The sequence below is a fragment of the Saimiri boliviensis genome, chromosome 17 (assembly GCF_048565385.1).
Source record: "Saimiri boliviensis isolate mSaiBol1 chromosome 17, mSaiBol1.pri, whole genome shotgun sequence".
Taxonomy (NCBI): Eukaryota; Metazoa; Chordata; class Mammalia; order Primates; family Cebidae; genus Saimiri; species Saimiri boliviensis.
The window spans coordinates 8,249,213-8,267,703 of NC_133465.1; the positions used below are offsets into that span (position 1 = coordinate 8,249,213).

General features: G+C 55.8%; 3 protein-coding genes across 19 annotated transcripts in view; 2 read left to right on the plus strand and 1 right to left on the minus strand.

Annotated features, from left to right (window-relative positions):
- DNAH2 (dynein axonemal heavy chain 2) overlaps positions 1-6,438 on the plus strand; it is a 120,523-nt gene extending 114,085 nt beyond the window's left edge. For 3 of the 5 annotated variants that reach the window (XM_074388138.1, XM_074388137.1, XM_074388135.1), the window contains 8 exons: positions 2,644-2,835; positions 3,004-3,188; positions 3,429-3,657; positions 3,755-3,906; positions 4,026-4,140; positions 5,278-5,454; positions 5,549-5,623; positions 5,779-6,438. In XM_074388138.1, coding sequence (XP_074244239.1) covers positions 2,644-2,835; positions 3,004-3,188; positions 3,429-3,657; positions 3,755-3,906; positions 4,026-4,140; positions 5,278-5,454; positions 5,549-5,623; positions 5,779-6,174 — 1,521 coding nt within the window. In that variant the 3' untranslated portion in view covers positions 6,175-6,438. The remainder of the gene's footprint in view (positions 1-2,643; positions 2,836-3,003; positions 3,189-3,428; positions 3,658-3,754; positions 3,907-4,025; positions 4,141-5,277; positions 5,455-5,548; positions 5,624-5,778) is intronic. The other 2 variants (XM_010339803.3, XM_074388136.1) reach the window with 1 other exon arrangement.
- On the minus strand, positions 180-9,612 carry LOC141581931 (translation initiation factor IF-2). Its single transcript, XM_074389099.1, has 7 exons — positions 9,579-9,612; positions 8,950-9,145; positions 7,205-8,581; positions 6,659-6,794; positions 6,311-6,359; positions 5,806-5,899; positions 180-5,665 (listed from the first exon to the last, which is right to left on the minus strand). The coding sequence occupies exons 1-3, from the start codon at positions 9,610-9,612 to the stop codon at positions 7,561-7,563; spliced, it is 1,251 nt and encodes a 416-aa protein (XP_074245200.1). The 3' UTR covers positions 180-5,665; positions 5,806-5,899; positions 6,311-6,359; positions 6,659-6,794; positions 7,205-7,560.
- The window catches only part of KDM6B (lysine demethylase 6B), a 21,677-nt gene continuing 10,060 nt past the window's right edge, over positions 6,875-18,491 (plus strand). For 2 of the 13 annotated variants that reach the window (XM_039476052.2, XM_039476054.2), the window contains exons 1-2: positions 6,875-7,023; positions 13,682-13,800. The gene's annotated coding sequence lies outside the window, so the exon portion shown is untranslated. Of the gene's footprint in view, positions 7,024-11,094; positions 11,189-11,679; positions 13,801-16,186; positions 16,375-16,423; positions 18,083-18,491 lie in introns of those variants that run through there. The other 11 variants (XM_074388149.1, XM_074388153.1, XM_074388148.1 and 8 more) reach the window with 8 other exon arrangements.

Here is an 18,491-nt window from a genome sequence, read left to right on the forward strand (position 1 = left end):
GTGATCTACCCACCTCAACCTCCCTAAGTGTTGGAATTACAGGCATCACCCAGTGCACCCAGCCAATTTAATTTTTTTCTACATGGATAACCAATTCTCCCAGAACCACTTATCAAATAGTATGCAAGTAACTTTCTGATCTGTAGTGCCTGCTCAGCCTTCAATCATGTTTCCATATATGTATGGGTTTTTCAGGGTCCTTTATTCTGTTCATTAGTCAAATTGTTTTATCCTGGAGTCAATGCTTTAGTCCTTTGTTTGTTGGTTTGAAACGGAGTCTTGCTCTGTGGCCTAGGCTGGAGTACAGTGGCATGATCGTGGCTCACTGCAACCTCTGCCTCTTGGGCTCTAGCAATTCTCCCTGCTGCACCTTACAGATGTGTGCCACAACTCTGGCTAATTTTTGTATTTTTTTTTTTTTTTTTTTGTAGAGATTGGGTTTCACCATCTTGGCCAGGCTGGTCTTGGACTCCTGGACTCAAGTTGTCCTCCAACTTTGGCCTCCTAAATTGCTGGGATTACAGGTGTAACCCAGTGCTGGGCCAACAATATACTTTAGTCTTAATTACCGTATAGCTTTATAATAATTCTGGATAGCTGGTAAGGCAATCCCCTTACCTTATTCTTCTTCAGGCTATTCTTGACCTTTTATTTGCCAATATAAATTTTAGAATTAGCTTGTATAAAAAAAATTCTATTGATTAATTTGGGAGAAACTGATACCTTTAGGACAATGAAGCTCCCAATCTGTAAGTATATTTCTCCATTTACTCAGGTTTTTCCTCTTTTTTTAGAGAGAGAAAGGGTCTTGCTCTATCACCCAGGTTGGAGTGCAGTGGTGCAATCATAGCACAATGGGATCGCAGGTGGCATGAGCCCCTATGCCCGGCCTCCATTTATTCTTTATTTTACTAAAGTTCTGTAATGTTATTTTGTTGTTGTTGCTGTTGTTTTTATAGAGATGGAATCTTGCTATGTTTCCCAGGTTGGTCTCGAACTCCTGAGCTCAAGGAATCCTCCCATCTTGGCCTCCCAAAGTGCTGAGATGACAGGTGTGAGCCACCATGACTGGCCTAAAATTCTGTAATTTTCTCCGTCATCATACATTTTAATTGGATTTATTTATAGGTACTTGACATATCTTGATGTCATATATGGGATTTTTTTTCTTTTTTTTTTTTTTTTTTTTGACATGGAGTTTCGCTCTTGTTACCCAGGCTGGAGTGCAATGGCTCGATCTCGGCTCACTGCAACCTCCGCTTCCTGGATTCAAGCGATTCTCCTGCCTCAGCCTCCCAAGTAGCTGGCATTACAGGAGCCTGCCACCATGCCCAGCTAATATTTTTTGTATTTTTAGTAGAGATGGGGTTTCGCCATGCTGGCCAGGCTGGTCTCGAACTCCTGGCCTCAAGTGATCCACCAGCATTGGCCTCCCAAAGTGCTGGGATTACAGGCATGAGCCACCACATCTGGTAAATGGCATTTTTTTTAAATTTTATTTTTTGAGATGGAGTTTCACTCTTGTTACCCAGGCTGGAGTGCAATGGCACGATCTCGGCTCACCGCAACCTCTGCCTCCTGGGTTCAGGCAATTCTCCTGCCTCAGCCTCCTGAGTAGCTGGGATTACAGGCACGAGCCACCATGCCCAGCTAATTTTTTTGTATTTTTAGTAGAGACGGGGTTTCACCATGTCGACCAGGATGGTCTCGAACTCTCGACCTCATGATCCACCCGCCTCAGCCTCCCAAAGTGCTGGGATTACAGGCTTGAGCCACCGCACCCGGCCCAATGGCATTTTTTAAAAAGTCACATATTATTTTTGTTACTGCTATCCAGTACTCCTCAAGTTTCTCACTATTCCATTCCGTCAGTCACAGATAAGTCTTCTTAAATGCTGTTTGAACAGATTGCTTTCCTACTCAAGATAGAGCGACTCCATGATGTCTGGTGAATCAAGCACAAATGGCTTAAACATCCATTCTTATTGCATCTCCATCTATCCATGGCCCTCCTCTTCCCACCTGAGCACTTGCATTTGACTTCAGCCAGGCTCATCCTCTCACTTTATTCTCTCCTCCGTGCCTTTATTCAATTCATTCCATCTCTAGGAAAGGAAGACTCTCTCTCAGACCTAGTCATATCCTTCCCATTTGGAATGCTTAGTTCAAATCCCAGCTTGCTCATGGAGCCAAATAATGCCAATCACATAGATTGTTCCTCCTTGATGATATAGTATGGCCTTTTAAATCTACACTAACCTTTGCACACAATTCTGTACATTTTTGTTAATTGCATGTATATGTATTCGTCTTTGTTCATATTTTCTCACACCCCAAATTGAGTTGGCCTACCTACTGCTGAGAACATCAGGGCTGAGAGATTCAAAGGTGGTGGGACAAGAAGTCAGTCATGCCACAAGCCCATACAGTGCCTGCCTACGAATTAGACAGAGAAAGGCACCCAGCCTTGTAGAGGAGTGCATATCTTGCCATGTAGATCAAGGGCTGCATTTCAGCCTCCACTCACCCTTTCAGCAAGTGGCTTTGTGCCGTGAAGAACTGCCACAACTGTATATGGTGGTACTAGTGGCAGATCTGAATATGATGCATGTCAACCCCATCTTTGTACTTTATTGTCCCCAGGGCCTAAAGGCCAATATGACACGTCTTTACCAACTGATGACAGAACCACAGTTTACCCGCTGCTCCAAACCTGCCAAATATAAGAAGCTGCTGTTTGCACTTTGTTTCTTCCACTCTGTATTACTTGAACGCAAAAAGTTCCTGCAGCTTGGCTGGAACATTATCTATGGCTTCAATGACTCCGACTTTGAGGTTTGTAACAGCCAGGGGTCCTCGTCCCAGCCCTTTCTCCTTACACTTCCTACCCCATGGCTTCCCTGCGGGAATATCCGCAGACAGAAAGGCTGTGTTGAAGCTCCATTGGCAGATTTCCTGCCATAACTCTGTGGGGATGGGGGCTTGGGTTGGGACTATGCCCAGGTGTCAGAGAACTTGCTGAGCCTCTATCTGGATGAGTACGAGGAGACACCTTGGGATGCACTCAAGTACCTCATTGCCGGCGTCAACTATGGTGGACATGTCACAGATGACTGGGACCGGCGCCTGCTGACCACCTACATCAATGATTATTTCTGTGACCAGTCTTTATCAACTCCCTTCTACCGGTGAGGGGAGGTGGCACTGGGCAGGGAGCCAGAGGTCACAAGCCAGCCAGGTGGCGGGATCAGGGGTGGGGGATATGTTTGAGGAAAGGACATGAGATTGGGAGAAGACAGAGTTTATGGGATTGGGAAGGGGCACAGGGCAGGGAGTTGGACAAATGTGACATGCATAGGCTTGGGGTCTTGGCCTGGCATTGAGGCCTAAGTCCCTACAATGTGGCAGTTTATGCTATGACTTTCCAGGTTGTCAGCACTAGAGACTTACTTCATCCCCAAGGATGGGAGCCTGGCCTCTTACAAGGAATACATCAGCTTATTGCCTGGCATGGACCCCCCTGAGGCCTTTGGCCAGCACCCCAATGCTGATGTGGCCTCCCAGATCACTGAGGCACGAACCCTCTTTGATACTTTGCTTTCCTTGCAACCTCAGATTACACCCATTACAGCTGGAGGCCAGACACGGGAAGAGAAGGTAAAACGAGCCAGGCCTGGGGGAGGGAATCAGGGCAGGACTGATTCCTGAAGAATTCCAGAAGACAGGGCTACATTCAGAGCTCCTGCCTGCCCAGGTCCTTGAGTTGGCTGCTGATGTGAAGCAGAAGATCCCTGAAATGATCGACTATGAGGGGACCCGAAAACTGCTAGCTCTTGACCCCTCCCCCCTCAATGTGGTCCTTCTGCAGGAGATCCAAAGATACAACAAGCTGATGCAGACCATCCTGTAAGACTGAGAGGGACTCTGCGGAACATAGGAAGGGGTGGGGAGAGGCCATCACCTTCTGGCTAGAATGACGTTCCCAGGCCCACTCCATCTCTAACGCTCCACGTCATCCTGCTCAGGTTCTCACTGACAGACCTAGAGAAAGGCATCCAGGGTCTCATTGTCATGTCTACAAGCCTGGAAGAGATTTTCAATTGCATCTTTGATGCCCACGTTCCTCCACTCTGGGGAAAGGCAAGATGATATCATTGTTAATCCTTCTCCAACAATGAGCTCCCCTCTCAACCCTGTGCCCCCCAATCTCCTGGTTCTAGATGGGCATACAACAAACTGTAGAGAGCCTAAACTTTAAAGTTAGACAGATTCAAGGTTGAAAGCTGGCTCTGCCATTCACTGACTGACTTTGTACAACTTATTAACTTACAGACTTAGGGCAAGTTACTAACCTCTCCAAGTATGTTTCAAAGATTCCCAGTACTGTGCATACCACTGAGAAGGTGCTTCATTAATGGTACCTGGTTACTATTACTGTGGTCATTGTTATTGATGAACAGTTGTCATATGCCTCTTTCCTGGAAGTTGGCTTTGGAGAGCTTTGCTCACCTGTAGTTGGGGAACAGGGGCTGATACCACATAGTCTTCTCATATCTGCTTCAGGTGCTCAAAAATAAGGATTTGGGCTGGGCGCGGTGGCTCACGCCTGTAATCCCAGCACTTTGGGCGGCCAAGGCGGGTGGATCACCTGAGTTCAGGAATTCGAGACCAGCCTGGCCAACATGGCGAAACCCCGTCTCTACTAAAAAAAAATACAAAAATTAGCCATGTGTGGTGGTGAGCGCCTGTAATCCCAGCTACTAGGGAGGCTGAGGCAGGAAAATTGCTTGAACCCAGGAGGCGGAGGTTTGGTAAGCTGGGATCACACTGTTGCACTACAGCCTGGACAACAAGAGCGAAATTCCATCTAAAAAATAAATTTAAAAAAATGGAGCCGGGCGCGGTGGCTCACGCCTGTAATCCCAGCACTTTGGGAGGCCGAGGTGGGTGGATCACGAGGTCAAGAGATCGAGACCATCCTGGTCAACATGGTGAAACCCCGTCTCTACTAAAAATACAAAAAATTAGCTGGGCATGGTGGCGTGTGCCTGTAATCCCAGCTACTCAGGAGGCTGAGGCAGGAGAATTGCCTGAACCCAGGAGGCGGAGGTTGCAGTGAGCTGAGATCGCGCCATTGCACTCCAGCCTGGGTAACAAGAGCGAAACTCCGTCTCAAAAAAAAAAAAAAAAAATTGAAAACCCCAAAAAAAATTAAAAAAAAAATACGGATTTGAATGCATGGCTAAATGAGAGAATAAGCATGCACTCCTTCCCTAGGCGTACCCCTCACAAAAGCCATTGGCTGCTTGGACACGGGACTTGGCCATGCGTGTGGAGCAGTTTGAGCTGTGGGCCAGCCGGGCCCGGCCTCCTGTCATCTTCTGGCTGTCTGGTTTCACCTTTCCCACTGGCTTCCTCACTGCTGTGCTGCAGTCTTCCGCTCGCCAAAACAACGTGAGCAATGTGCAGTGTGAGCAGGATGTATGCTGTGGCCGTGCATTTGTTCTCCTCTTCAGGGTCTTCCCTTATTCTCACCTTCAATCCCCAGATTTCAGTGGACAGCCTCTCCTGGGAGTTTATCGTCTCCACTGTGGATGACAGCAACCTAGTGTATCCACCCAAGGTGGGAGCCAGTTGTGCTTGGGGATCTAAGCAAAAGAGGGTACTGGGAACAAAAATGGGAAATAATTGGATGAGAAGGGAGGAGAGAAGTAGCAGGTCAGGGGTGCTGGCAACTGAAGTCTAGCTTCTCCCAGACCTGCTCCCACTTTTCCCCAGGATGGTGTCTGGGTTCGGGGCCTGTACCTGGAAGGTGCTGGCTGGGACCGGAAGAACTCCTGCTTGGTGGAGGCAGAGCCCATGCAGCTTGTCTGCCTCATGCCTACGATCCATTTCCGGCCTGCAGAGAGCCGCAAGAAGAGCGCCAAGGGTGGGACAGCTCCCCAAGACCTGCCTGCCCCATCCCTAGTTTGGAACCTAACCCATCCTCTGCTCCAGCCCATCCCACACCTGCTCCTGCCCTGCCCTCCCGGAGGCTCCGGTGGTCTGACTCCTCTCCTTTTCCCCAGGCATGTACTCCTGCCCCTGTTACTACTATCCCAACCGGGCAGGCAGCTCAGACCGAGCCTCCTTTGTCATCGGCATCGACCTGCGGTCTGGGGCCATGACATCTGATCATTGGATCAAGAGAGGCACTGCTCTACTCATGAGCCTGGACAGCTGAGACCTCCTTGTCTTCTCCACTTGACAGAGGGTTGGGGACTCCAGGAGCTAAGACAGATATTGCACCTAGGACTGAAGCTGGACTGACCTCAGGCTTTGACCTTGGTCGAATTTGTGTGACGTGGTCCTGGAGATACCTAGTTGTGTTAGCCATAAAAGTGAAAGAGTTGTATTGGCGCTTAGTGCTGTCAAACACCCGCGACAACAAGCCTTGCGTCTCTCAATGCAATGGTGAGGGTCTGGGGAGGGAGGACGCCCGGGCTTCCCAGAGGACAGAGCTACAGTGAAGCCGCTACTGCACGAATTAGCTAAGGAGGTGGGGCGGCCTGGAGAGAAACGTAGGCGTGGCCTTGAGCGAATGGGCAGGGCGGAGGGGGTGTGAGGAGGCTGTCTCTAAGTCTCGGGGCAGGACTTGAGTGGGTGGGGCGGGGCTTACCTTTGAACGGCGCGTGATCCAAATGGGATAGAGATTTGTCAGGCAGGGATCAGGGCTGAACCCTGTACATTGCACCCTGAAGCCTGCACCCCGCATCCGGCATCCTAGCCGGCACCAGCGTTCAGGCGAGCGGGACCTGCAGAAGATGGGGCGGAGCCGAAGAGGGGGACTTGAGCGCGAGGAGGGGCGGGACCACATGAAGGGGGCGGGGCTGGGGAGCGGGGGTGCGGGTGTTTGTGTTGGAAAATCCAACTGCGCCACTGGGCGGAGCGGCCCCCCCAGCCCCGGCCTGGGAGAAGGGGGGGCCGCTCGACCCCCTGGGAGACCTTGCGGAGCCTGAACACCTGGGACCCCCCCAGAACCAGGTAACGGGGAGCTGCGAGGACATCTGGAAAGAGGGAAACTCTGTGCAGGGGTCAGGACGCCTAAGTCTGGAGGGGTAGAGCTGGGGATGGACGTTTGGGTCTTGGGAAGGGCACTGGGAAGAAGACTGGGGCGAAGGTCCTGGGTCCCCTAGAAGAGAGTACAGCGGGGAAGGAGGAAGACCTGGGAGGCAGATGTGTCAGGTTCCGGGTGTCCAGAGAGGCCTGAAAGGACTCCAGTTCCCCTTGGGCAGCAATTCCCCTTCTCGACTCCTGGGCGGGGCGCGGCGGTCCTCACTGAAAGGCAGAGTTTGCAGACAAGCCAATGCCATGACCCATTAAGGTCAGATGTGGTCAGACTGGGGTGTGTCCCGGTCCCAGGGCTACTTTAAGTCCCCCTCCAGTTCTCTGCATGGGTGTAGAAACCTCAGTCCGATCTTCCCACCAGCGGCCCCGAGAGCCTCCCGGCGGTGGCCTTCGCCTCCATCCCGCTCTCCCCACTGCACCCCCCCTTCACGACGCCTCTCCCCGCGAGTCTTCTCATCCCTGGTCCTGCCCCCACTCTGCCGTTCCCGAGCCCTCGCGCGCCCCGCACGGCTTCTCCGTGCGCAGTCTTCCCAGAGCAGCCACGAGATGGCGAGGGCGAGACGCGCACCCAGAGCGGCGGGGAGTGCAGGTCCGGGACGCGACCGCGAAGACGGCTGAAGCCCCCGGTCCCGGTCCGAGGGAAAAGTAGGCTGAAGGCCCCATTTCACTTCCTGTCCTCTGGGCCCCCTCGCAGGAAATTGTGGGCCGGAGGTGGCAGGGCAGAAGATAGAGAGGGGACTCTGGGGACTCACGTCTCCACTTCTCCGGGCCCGGGTAAATTGCGGGGAGGACACGCGGGATGGTCGCTAAGCGACGTAGATTCGCTTCCCGTTTGCTGCAGCTTATGGCTGTGACACTGGGTGGAGGTTGAAGAGAGCGATGGGCCTGGAGACTGTGGGCAAGGTCGAGGGCAGGACGCCTGGTTCCCGAGACGGGAAGAGCCCTGGGAGGAAGGCGGGGAGGCAGCGAGCTGCGCCGCGACCGGAGGGGATTCGGCGGTTGTTCGGAGGGGGGCGGGACCTGAGGCGCGGCGCTCACCTCAGCTCCCCTTGTCTCCCCGGGGTGGCTTGCCCAGTTGCCAGAGTAACTGGAGGGCGAGACTTGCGAGCCGGATTCCCAAACTCTCCCGTCCACCCAATCCGCTCCAGCGGTTGTCCCTGACGTCAGGGCCCTGACAGCCAATGGGGAAGGGTCATGATAGCGACGGGAAAGGGAGAGGGGAGGGGCAGCGGCGGCGGCTGGGAGGCGGCAGCTGCCCGGGACCTGCACGTGCACTCCCACACGCTCGCGCCCACCCCCCAGCCCTGGGCCGCACGCGCCCGAGCACCCCCTTGCGCCTGCGCGGCGAGCCGGGCGCCCCCTTCCCAGTGTGGAGTCCGTGTAAAGCCGCCTGAGGCTGCGCTCCTCAGCCCTGGGGACCCCCACGTCTCGGTCGGTCTGCACCGTTTCGCGGGTCGTGAGCCTAATGCCCAGCCTCGCTCAGGAGGGCCGACTACCTGTTCCCCACCTCCCCCCAGCTGGCGCCCCACACTCCCAGGTGGGCTGGGCGGAGCTGTGGTTTCCGGCCCCATCTGCTCAGCCGCTGCCTTCCCGGGCTCTGGCTTACGTTGCTTCCCCAAGAGAAAGCGAGCGGGTACCAGCGCCCCTTCCCGAGGCTTCTCCCTCCCGGGCCCAGCTGCTGTTGGTGGCGGGGGAGGGCACTGCGGGGAAGCCCCGGACGGCCCAGGTGACTCTTCTGGGCCATCACGCCCCTTCTTCGCGTGAATTCCTGCTCTTTGATGTGCACCAAAACCCTTCCCATTCCTAATGTTTCCTTCTCATTCGCTCCGGCGTTCTTTGCACCTCCCTCGGCTCCTTTCGGGCTGTCTGTCCCTGTCTCCACTCGTCCTTCTTCGCTTCTCCCGGTTATATAACTCTTCCTCTTGCCGTGTCCTGGTTTCAACTCCACAGACTCCGCCCTGGAACAGCGCGGGGAGGGGCGGGAGAGTTGGGGACCCAGACAGATTCCGGCTGGCGGCCGGCTGGGGCACGGGGGATCCTGCAGATGGAAGACGGAGCCCCGCGGGACCCGGTGCCCCCGTCCCCGCCTGCCGGCCCCCACCGAGATCTTGCCCGGGAGAGAGAAGGCACAGTATCTCCGAGGGGCGTGTCGGGCCGACTCCCGTCAGAAATGTGGGTTGGGAGGTCAGGGCTGCAGGCGGAGAAGAGGAGACAGGCAAGAGGCCTGAGTCCCTGGGATTGGAGTCGTATGGGGTAAAAGAGATAAGGACGCCTGGGTTCCTTCCTACGTCTCCTTTTTGGATTCCCAGAATTCCTAAGGGTGTTTCCAGGAAGCTTAGCCAGCGCACCCCCTCCGCCCCATAGGGGTCAAAGGTCTGTGTTAGAGGTGGCCTGGGATGATGTCACCAGTGCACGTGCCCTGGGACGGTTGCCAGGCAATGAGGCTTCCTCCCCCTTCTATTCCCTCCCACCTCTGCCCCGAGTCCAGTTCCAGTCCCGTGCCATCTCTTTTCCCTCTCCCTTCCCTTCGTCTTAGCATCCTGCAGGTGGGAAACCCCGGCCTGGAGTTTTGTGAAGGGGAGGGGCACGGGTGTGGTGTGGCTGAAAGACTTTGCCCCTTTGCTTGGGCTGAGGGAGCCTTGGGTCACTTTTCCCTAGATTGGCACAGAAGAGCTTCTCCTCCAAGCCTCCGCCCCCATAGAAAGAGCTACCTAGCAGTCTTCTCACTTTCCCACCTGCTGCATGGCCAAGTGTCCTATTGCCCCCTTTCCCAGATTAATTTGAAGTGGGAGTGGTTGCAAGACAAGAGTTGTGTGTAGTATCGGGGGTTCACTACACACCAGCTTATCTCTAACGTCCCCTTAATGGCACACCCCTATCTACAAACAATGAAAGGAAAACGGCCAAGAAACAGTATTAGGCTGGAAAGTCAGGGTCTTTATTGTGCGTATGCTGGTGAATCGGTCTGTAGCCTCTCACTAGGTGGAGGGGTCTCAGTTGCTTGCTCTGGCTGCTCTTCTCTACTAAGTCCTGGGGTTGGAGATGGTCTTGGAATAAATCAGTTTGTACTTTTATGTACCTTAGAGCTTGGGCTGTCAGATCAGACCTGGATTCTAATTGCAGCTCTGTCACTTAGTGGCTACTGGAACTTGGAAAGGTCACAACCTCTCTGAGCCTTGCATTTTAATCTTGAACATTTAAATATCAATACCTACCTTGAAGGCCGCTGTGAGGAAAAAAATGAGATAATTTATGCAAATCACTTAGCACAGTGCCTGGCACAGAATGAGTGCTTGTTGTTATGAAATATTTTTATTGTTAAATGGTGTTGTTAGTTTATTATTATTCCTGTGGGCCTGCTCCAAACCAGCAGTGACCCTAGGAGTTGGTTAGTGGGGAGTGAATAGTTTGTGTTAATTTGGAGATTTGGGTTAGGGGGTTGGGGATTAGCTTCAACTGCTTTGTGCGTTTTATTTGATGAAGGCTTTAGGCAGATTTGTATTGCTTTCTTTAGGATTATTTTTTCCCCTCTTGGAGAAGAAATAGCTAAGACTATTCCGTGGGCCTTGAAAATAATTGTATTGTGGTTCTTGATTTTGAAGCAAGACCCCAGTCCCCTCCCATGTTGTTCTCTGGAGCCTTTCATTTTGCAAAGGGACTCCACAGTTTCTCTAGTGGGGACAAGGCTAGGCTGAGGGGTGTGTAAAAGGTTGGGGTGGGTGGGTGGAGAGAGACTAGTGCTGGGGGCTGGAGGGGGGGCGGGTAGTTAAAGGAAGAGACCGGAAGGGAGGAGGAGGGAGCCTGCTGGTGGGGAGGGAGGGAGGGGAGGAGGAGGTGGAGGAGGAGGAGGAGGAGGAGGGAGGGGGTTGGGGAGAGCCTGCTACAGTTCTTTGTTTGACTCCGGGACTCAGGGACGGGGAGGAGGAGGGAGGGAGGCAGAGGCTGCAAGCGCCGGGGCAGGCCCAGGAGGCAGAGGAGGGACCGTCTCCCCCGCCCCCCCAGCCCCCACTCCCCCCCCTGCTGCTTCCCCCCCTCCCTACCCGGACTCCGGGGGCACCGCCGGGGGACAGACACCCAGCAGGTAACCCCGGCCTGGCTTGCCCTCCCCTCTCTGATTTTCCTCCACACCCTCCCGGGTGACCCCTTTTCCCCTTCCGTCTCCCCATTTCCCCCCTGGCCTTGCGTCTTTTCCCTGGCCTTCTGTGTTCCATCGCCCCCACTTGGGCTTGTCGTCCGCTGGCCGCGCCGGCGTCTTGTGCAGCCTGATTCCCTTCTCCTCGCCCAACAGCCTGTGTGCCCTAGGTTTGCCCAAGGCACCTTTTGGGGGCTCTGTCTGGCTGCTTCTTTGGGCTCTTGCTTTCCTTCCGACCTGTCCCCTGGGGCTCTGGGGGAGGAGGGAGTCCCTGCCTTTTCTTGCTTCCCCCCAGTTCCCCGCCCCCCCCCCCAGCTCTGGCCCCCTTTCTCCTTCTAGCAGTCTCTAGGGGTGGGGAGATAACCGGAATTTAGGGGGCCCCCTGGAGGGGCAAGGGGCTGTCTGTCGCTGGGGAAAGGGGCTGTGTGTAGGGTGGGGGTGGGGGGGCAGTTAGAGACCTGGCTGCCTCTCTGTTGTCCCTTTAAATGGCCCTCACATTTCTGGGGACTTGTGGGGGGGAGGTGGCAAGCCGCCTGCCTGGGGGGCAGGGCCCTTGGTTCGTCCACACAATCAGGGGTGGTAATGATTTAAAGGGACAGCCTCGGTGTGGCCGCTGCCACCCTGTGCTGGCGGGAGGGGGAGCCGGCAAGCCATGTCTGGGGAGGCTTGGCTGGTGAGCAGGGCATTTAAGGCTGAGTCTGTTGCGGGGCCTGCCAGGTCTGGGACAGTGCTGCAGCTGGGAAGGTGCCAGAAGGGGTGACAGCCTGCCTGGGGGGTACACAGCCTGGGCTTTCTCCAGGGCCCCACCTTTGGTTACACTGACTCCTTGGCCAAGAATCCTCGAATCCAAACTATGGAGTCTGTTGGCCACCAGGTGGGGGGCCACCAGCTGGTCTGCAGGTCAGTGGCCTGGCCTGGGCACTTTGGAGCTGGCACTTAAGCTTCCCCTTTTGTTGTTTGGCTCTATGCACAAGAAAGCCCCAGCCCCTCCCCCAACCCAGCTCCCCCTTCCCGTCCACATGCCCCCCTCACACACACACACACACACACACACACACACACACACACACACACACACCCACCCCAGCTGTTGGACAGATGAATTACAGCCTCCGGCTTGGGGCCAAGACTGGTGAGGGATTAAAGCTCTGGGGCTGGCCCTTTAAATGGCTGTTAGCCCCTCCCCCACTCTGTTGTCCAGACACCCCTCACACACCCCTCTGACCCCCTTGGCCTGTCCTAACGTCTGCCTACTAGACCAGCCCTTCCCGAGTCCCTTTCCCTAGCACCAACCGCAAAACACAGATGCTAGACTACAGATAACTCCCTGCTCCCAGGTTGTGAGCCTCCCGGTCCTGGAGAGTTCCAACCTCAAGTTCCCCAGAGGAAGGACCTGGCCTCCCTGACCTCACCCACCTACAGCTGACCACTACCCTGGCCCAGTGAGGGGACCTTGGTGGGTCAGAAATAGCACCTCCCTGGGGGCTGTGTCATCAGCAGCCACAGAGCTTGCAGAGCATTGCATCATGGAGACTGGGGGCTCGAGTCTCTGGGGCAGGGGGAAGGATGGGGGCTGGAAGGCCAAGGAATATAGAGATTAGATTAGGAGCCCAAGTGTTAGGGTCCATAAGGGCAGAAAACTATGACTAAGGGAGCAGAAAACAGGTTCCTGAGGAGCGAGTCTGAGGTGAGGGGCCACTTAACTCTGACCCCTGGATGGACACCTGATTCTTGGCCTTGGACTTACACTAAAAGACCTAGCTTCTTGTCTCTGAGGGTTGGGAAGGGAGTGGGCCTCTATCACCTTCTTAGGCCACATAAGAGGAAGGAGGTGATGGGGAAACAGGATATTGCCTTGGTGGTGGCAGGGAGGGGAGGCTTGCAGCAGAGGCTACTTCCAGGCTCAGGCCCAGAGTCATAGTTCTTGCAGGGGAGGATGGCCCCTCCCTGTTGGGCCCGTTCATCTAGTCTGGCTACCTGTGCGGCTAGCCAAGACCTGCCTGCACCCGCCTGGGGGAAGAGGAGGGGGCAGAGTCCAGAGGGTGGGGTTGACTGTCTCGTGTCTTGATAACGTTGGAGAGGACATAGAGCTGAAGGAAGCAGGTCTGCATGTCCTGGTACTAGAACTCAGGCTGGCTTGGGTGTAGATGATAGGGCAGCTGGGGTGACTCTGGGGCCAGGGAGTCTCAGCAGGAGGGTCCTGTCAGAAGAGGGATCAGGAGTTGGGTATCTACTGTAGACTTACAGGCCATACCAGCCTGTTTCCCAAAGGGGAAGGCTGGATGACCAGTTTGGGGATGGCTTTTTCTGGTTGCCACAGAAACAGATTCTTCTATCCTATCTGACCACCAGAGCCAGGTTTCTCCTTACTGAGGGGGCAGGGAGCCCAGGGAAATTCTCCAGCCTGGGAGACCCCACCTCTAACCGACTTTTTTCTTTTAGGTTCCCCCCAGGGCAACATGCCAGCCCCGTAGCACTACCCACCCCACCCACCGTGGTCTGTTGTACCCCACTGCTGGGGTGCTGGTTCCAATGAGACAGGGCACACCAAACTCCATCTGGTAAGTCCTGTCTGAGTGACCCTCTCTCCCCAGCAGTCTAACTGCATCACATGGTTGGAATTGCTTGGTATGATCTGCATCATGCCCACTCTTCAGAATGGTCTAGTCCAATTTTGAGCACCTCACCATGTGGTGCTTGAGTGGTTCAGCCTTCCTGGTTTATGGACCTCCCTTCTTTCTCCTATAAATGGTTCAGCCCTATACTTCACCAGCCTCTCCACTACTACCAAAAAATCTTCTCCCCACTATCTCCCCAGTGCTACAACTCAGTTGCTTATTTAATGAAGATGGAGTTTGCAAGCTGAAAGTGGATATGAGTTACCCTGGAGGAATTTTTTCTTGGGAGGAGAAGGGCTTTGCCTCTACAGGAGTTGCTGAACACCCTGGCTTTTGGAGGGTGTTCAGAAATTGATCTGGGGAGATACTGAAGATCACTACCAGCCACAGCAATCTTGGCGTTTCACCTTTCCTTCCAGATCTCTCTAGGTCCCGTTCTCTTCCCACTGCACTATAGCATTTGCCCCCATACCTATGTCTTAACCTCTTCTGCTTACCTCTCTCCTCTCAGTTCTCTGCCTGAAGCCCTGCTTTATTTCCCATTCCTTTGTTAGAGAAAATGGAAGATAATCCCTAAGTCAGGGGCTTAAGTTTTCTGTGTGTTGTTCTTCCCCATTACATATGGGGCTTCTTGAGTGGAACTGTTTTATTCTATGTATCTCTCGCTATTTTGCATGATGTTTTGCACATTGGGGTGCGTGGTGGATTTGTGTTGAGTAATGTTAACTGAATGAGCTTCATTACCAAGAACCTATGATTTCTGAGATCTGCTGCACAGCCTCCTACCTTCTTTAGAGAACGTGAGGAGGGTAACATGGGTAGAGCTGAGAGGAAGGCTGACCAGGAGATGGTCTGTGAGGATAAAACTAAAAGAGGGAGAGTAGGATAGAGGCAATATAGAAGAGTGGTAAGAATGTGGCTCAGGAAAGAAGCCTAGCTTTCATTCTTCACTTGCAGAATGATTTGACCAAGTCACCTAGCCTCTCTGGGTCTCAATCTCCTTATCCGTAAAATTGGGTAATCAAAGTACCTCCTATGTCAGGTTTTGGGGAAGGGTGAAAAGAAAAATGCTTGTAAAATATTTAATGCAGTGCCTGGCATGTAATAAATATTCACGAAATGCTAGCAATTATTATCACAGTAGCAGCCACAGGGAGCTGTGAGAATAAGGGTTGTCGAGGGATGGGACAGAACTTGATTGAAGGCGGACAGACCTCCAAATACTTGACTCGAAACAGAATGATCACTGATCCAGCAAGACGTGAGGATTGAGAGGAGCGTAGCCAGGAGTCAGCAGGGTGGGTTTGCGCCAGTGTCGCCCCGACTCTGTTCAGAAACATGATGGCAAACACAGAAGGGCATGTGCAGAGAGGCACACGTGATCACGCTAGTGATGCAGAGGCAGACCCAGACAAAAGACCGAGACAGGAGCTAGGCAGACACACAGACAGAGACAGCCCCGCGGAGTCATGTAGACAGGGATAATGACAGGAACGCGTCAGACACAGGCACAGAGGGAGACAAGATGAACAGATATGCAGGTGCACACGGAGACAGACACCGGGACCCACGCACAGCCGACCGTGTCAGACAGACTGGTGAACACAGCGCCCAGTCAGAGGCAGACACAAGGCCTGCAGTGACACACAGCGGGCCGGGGCCGGCACCGTCACTCCTCGGTGGGGGGCGGGGAGGGGCCGGCAGCCGGGGAAAAGCTGGGGAAGGGAATCCCGGGCGGGCGGCCTGCCCGGGTGGCTGAGTCACAGCGGAGCCTCAGCCGGCGGCCCTCCCCTCCGCCTCCCCCTCACCCAGGTAAGAAGCGAGCTTGTAACCCCTCGCTTCCACCGGGAGTGATGAGGACGGGCAGGGAGCGGGTTGCGACGAGCGTCCCGGACCGCCCCACACCGGCGTGCACGCTGCGTGCCCGCTGACTGCCTGCTCGGTAAAACCCTGTCTGCGGGCTCTTATCTCTGGCCGTCACGTGAGTTTGCGTGCGCACTTCAGGCCTCTTACCACGCGTCCCGCGCGGCTCCGGCGCTGCGCGGAGGGGTTCGTCGGCTCAAGCCCAGAGAGAGTTAAATGGGTGTGATTGATGGAGTGGTTCTCTCTTGGGGCTCCAGCGGGAGGTGGGGGGTCGGTTAAAGTCCCGAGTCCAGGGCCCGGATGGAGGGGGCGGAGCTGTGCTTTGCCGGGAGTGCCCGGATGGAGAGGGCGTGGCCTCGGCGGGAGCGGAATTAACCCTTTCAGAGCGGCTGGCTCCCGAGGTTGTGGGTAGGGTCGGGAGGGGCTGGAAATGTCTGCCCCAGAAGTATATTGACCTCGCAGCCTGGCTCTGGCCGCGTGCGATTGCCTCTCGCCTGTCTTGGAGGAGTCTGTGGGTGTCAGTCTTTGTGGCTGTTCGTGGTCCCCTCCCCTTGGTTAGTATACTAGGACACCGGGAGTCAGGAGGGCTATTCTTGCCCAACAGCGAGAGTGGAGGTGAGAGTGGAGCGCGAGCCGGCGGCGGCTGGGGAACAGGTGCGAGCGCCGCGTTGGGGCTGCCTGGCGCGCGGAGGGGGGGCATCGTGGGGGAAGACGAGAGGGGAAATTCCGCGGGACCGGTGGTGAGCCGGTGTGTGGGCTGAGGAGTTGTGTCTGCCTCTGACTGTGTGTCTGTGTGTGTTCAGGGAGGCGGGGGCTGAGTCAGTGGGAAGAGGGGAAGGTTTTCTGGGTGACTCACGCTCCCTCACCCCAAGCCTGAATCAGACCCCGAGGGAGGGCTTTGAACGGGGGGCGAGTCAAGCGCTTGGGTCCCGGGTTCGGGCAAGGATCCGAGGGGGCTGGTGAGAATGAGTGTGTGTTTAGTGTACAGGAAGTTTTGTCTCCAAGTGAAGGCTTTGTATTCTTGGGTGCCGGCTTTGTGGATAAAGGTGGAAGAACAGGGGGCTGGAGGGACCGCACTCACTGGCTTAGGGAAAGCTGAGTCAGTTCCCCGTGGGAAAGGGGAAGTGGCAGAGGGGAAGTGTCATCATCGCAGAAGGGGAAGCTGCGTTTCCTGGTAACTGGCAGCTCTCGGGACCACTTCCCAAGCAGCGATCTGCCCTTCTGTTGTCTGATTCCCCGGCTCCCCGTCCACGTCTGGTCCCTAGGTCTCCTCCCCGCCTCTGCCTTGGTACTCGGGTGGGGGCAGTCAGCCAGGGCTCTACTTGACCCCAGTTCAGCGCTGTACCGGACTTGGTTACTGACAGAAAGGCTGCTGCCTTTGGTAAGGAGAGGTTTCTGACAGTAACTCCACGTGAATCGCGGAGAGGGTCCGCTGGGCCCAAGCGCCCACCAGGGTTCGGCGGAGAGTCGCACGCAGGGCCCTATAGGGTCCAAGCGCTTCCATGCAAACAAACGACCTTGCTCCTGGGGGAAGGAAGGCTCTTTTCGCCAGAAACCCGTCTGCCCCTGTGGGCTGGGTGGAAATTTCCCCACAGCGCAGACTTCTCTCAGCAAAGGCGAACTTTCCAGCCGCCCCCAGCCCCTCGTCGCGCACTCTCCCCCGGCTTCCTGCCCGGCGCTCGCTCCAGCTGGAGCGCTGGCCCCGCCCCCGCCGCTTTGTACTCGACACTCGCCTCTCGCTGCTCTTTGTACTCTAGACTCTCAATGGACCGATCCCGGGAGCGAAGCAGGCTCCCTACCTGCGGGGACGCCGGGTAGGCACGGAGACTCAGCTCCTGGGCTCAGAGGGGCGAGAAGGAAGAACTGGGGCTAATGGGAAGGTGCCCAGGAGAGGGGAGCGCAGTGCCAGTCGGGGGTCCAGCCGGCGCTGTTGCGAAGGGGTGGGGGGGGGCGTGAAGGAGGAAGTGAAACGGGTTCTGGGTTCTTTAAGGGAGTGGGCGGTGAGAGTGGGACAAGGGTGATGTCACTGCCTGTCGGGCCCCGCCCTTCTCCCTCCCTCAGGACCCCCCCCCCCGCCCCGTGCATTTACACACACTGCTTCCGCTGCGCAAGTAGCCACGTCACGGGCAACCCCCGAAATCCCCCCCTCCCTTGGGGGGCGGGGGCCACGTGGGCCGTGGGGAACCGCGTGGCCCCGGCGGGGAAGGGCAGAGAGGATACGCGAGCCACGAGAGAGGGGCCACTCGGGACCGCGGTGCCTGACTTCTCGGAAGTTGGGGGACTAAAGGGGATTTGATTTTGGGGGTCGGTCGGCATTGAAGACCCAGAAAGCCAAGGGAAGTAGAGGAGCTGGAGGAACTGGGTATGAGACTGGGGGCTTGACCAAGGTTTGGGTCGGGGTCAGGCGTTGCGGGTGGAGCGCCCTGCTAGCGCCGCGGACGGGTTTGGGTGCTGTGGAAGTCGCCGTGGCTGGCCAGCCCTAAGCAGTTCTTAGGGGCGCTGGGGTGAGGAGGTCAGTCACTGGGCGAGGTGAAGTGAGGAAGGGGAGGGATGTCTGTTTTGCGTTCCGCATCCATCTGCTGTCCGTCGGTCTTGCGATGGCCGGCGCGGGGCGACTCGAGCGGCCTGGCCGTGACCACCGGGCTCTGGGTGCCTGAGGCTTGCGGGTAGCGCCAGCCCACACGCGGGCCGAGCGTGCGACTCACCGCCCTCATCCGCACGCGTCTTGTCCTGGCGTCCCGGCTGCCTTCTGGCCCTGCCGGCCGGAGTGT

What these genes read in the sequence shown, in the direction of transcription:
- LOC141581931 (XM_074389099.1), bottom strand. Translation starts at nt 9,612, where the DNA reads ATGGCACGGGACTGGAACTGGACTCGGGGCAGAG. An exon ending in GAACTGGACTCGGGGCAGAG is followed by an intron (nt 9,146 to 9,578) that starts GTGGGAGGGAAT and finishes TTCCATCTGCAG; the next exon opens with GATCCCCCGTGCCCCAGCCG. An exon ending in CCCGAAAGGAGCCGAGGGAG is followed by an intron (nt 8,582 to 8,949) that starts GTGCAAAGAACG and finishes CTCCTGAGCGAG; the next exon opens with GCTGGGCATTAGGCTCACGA.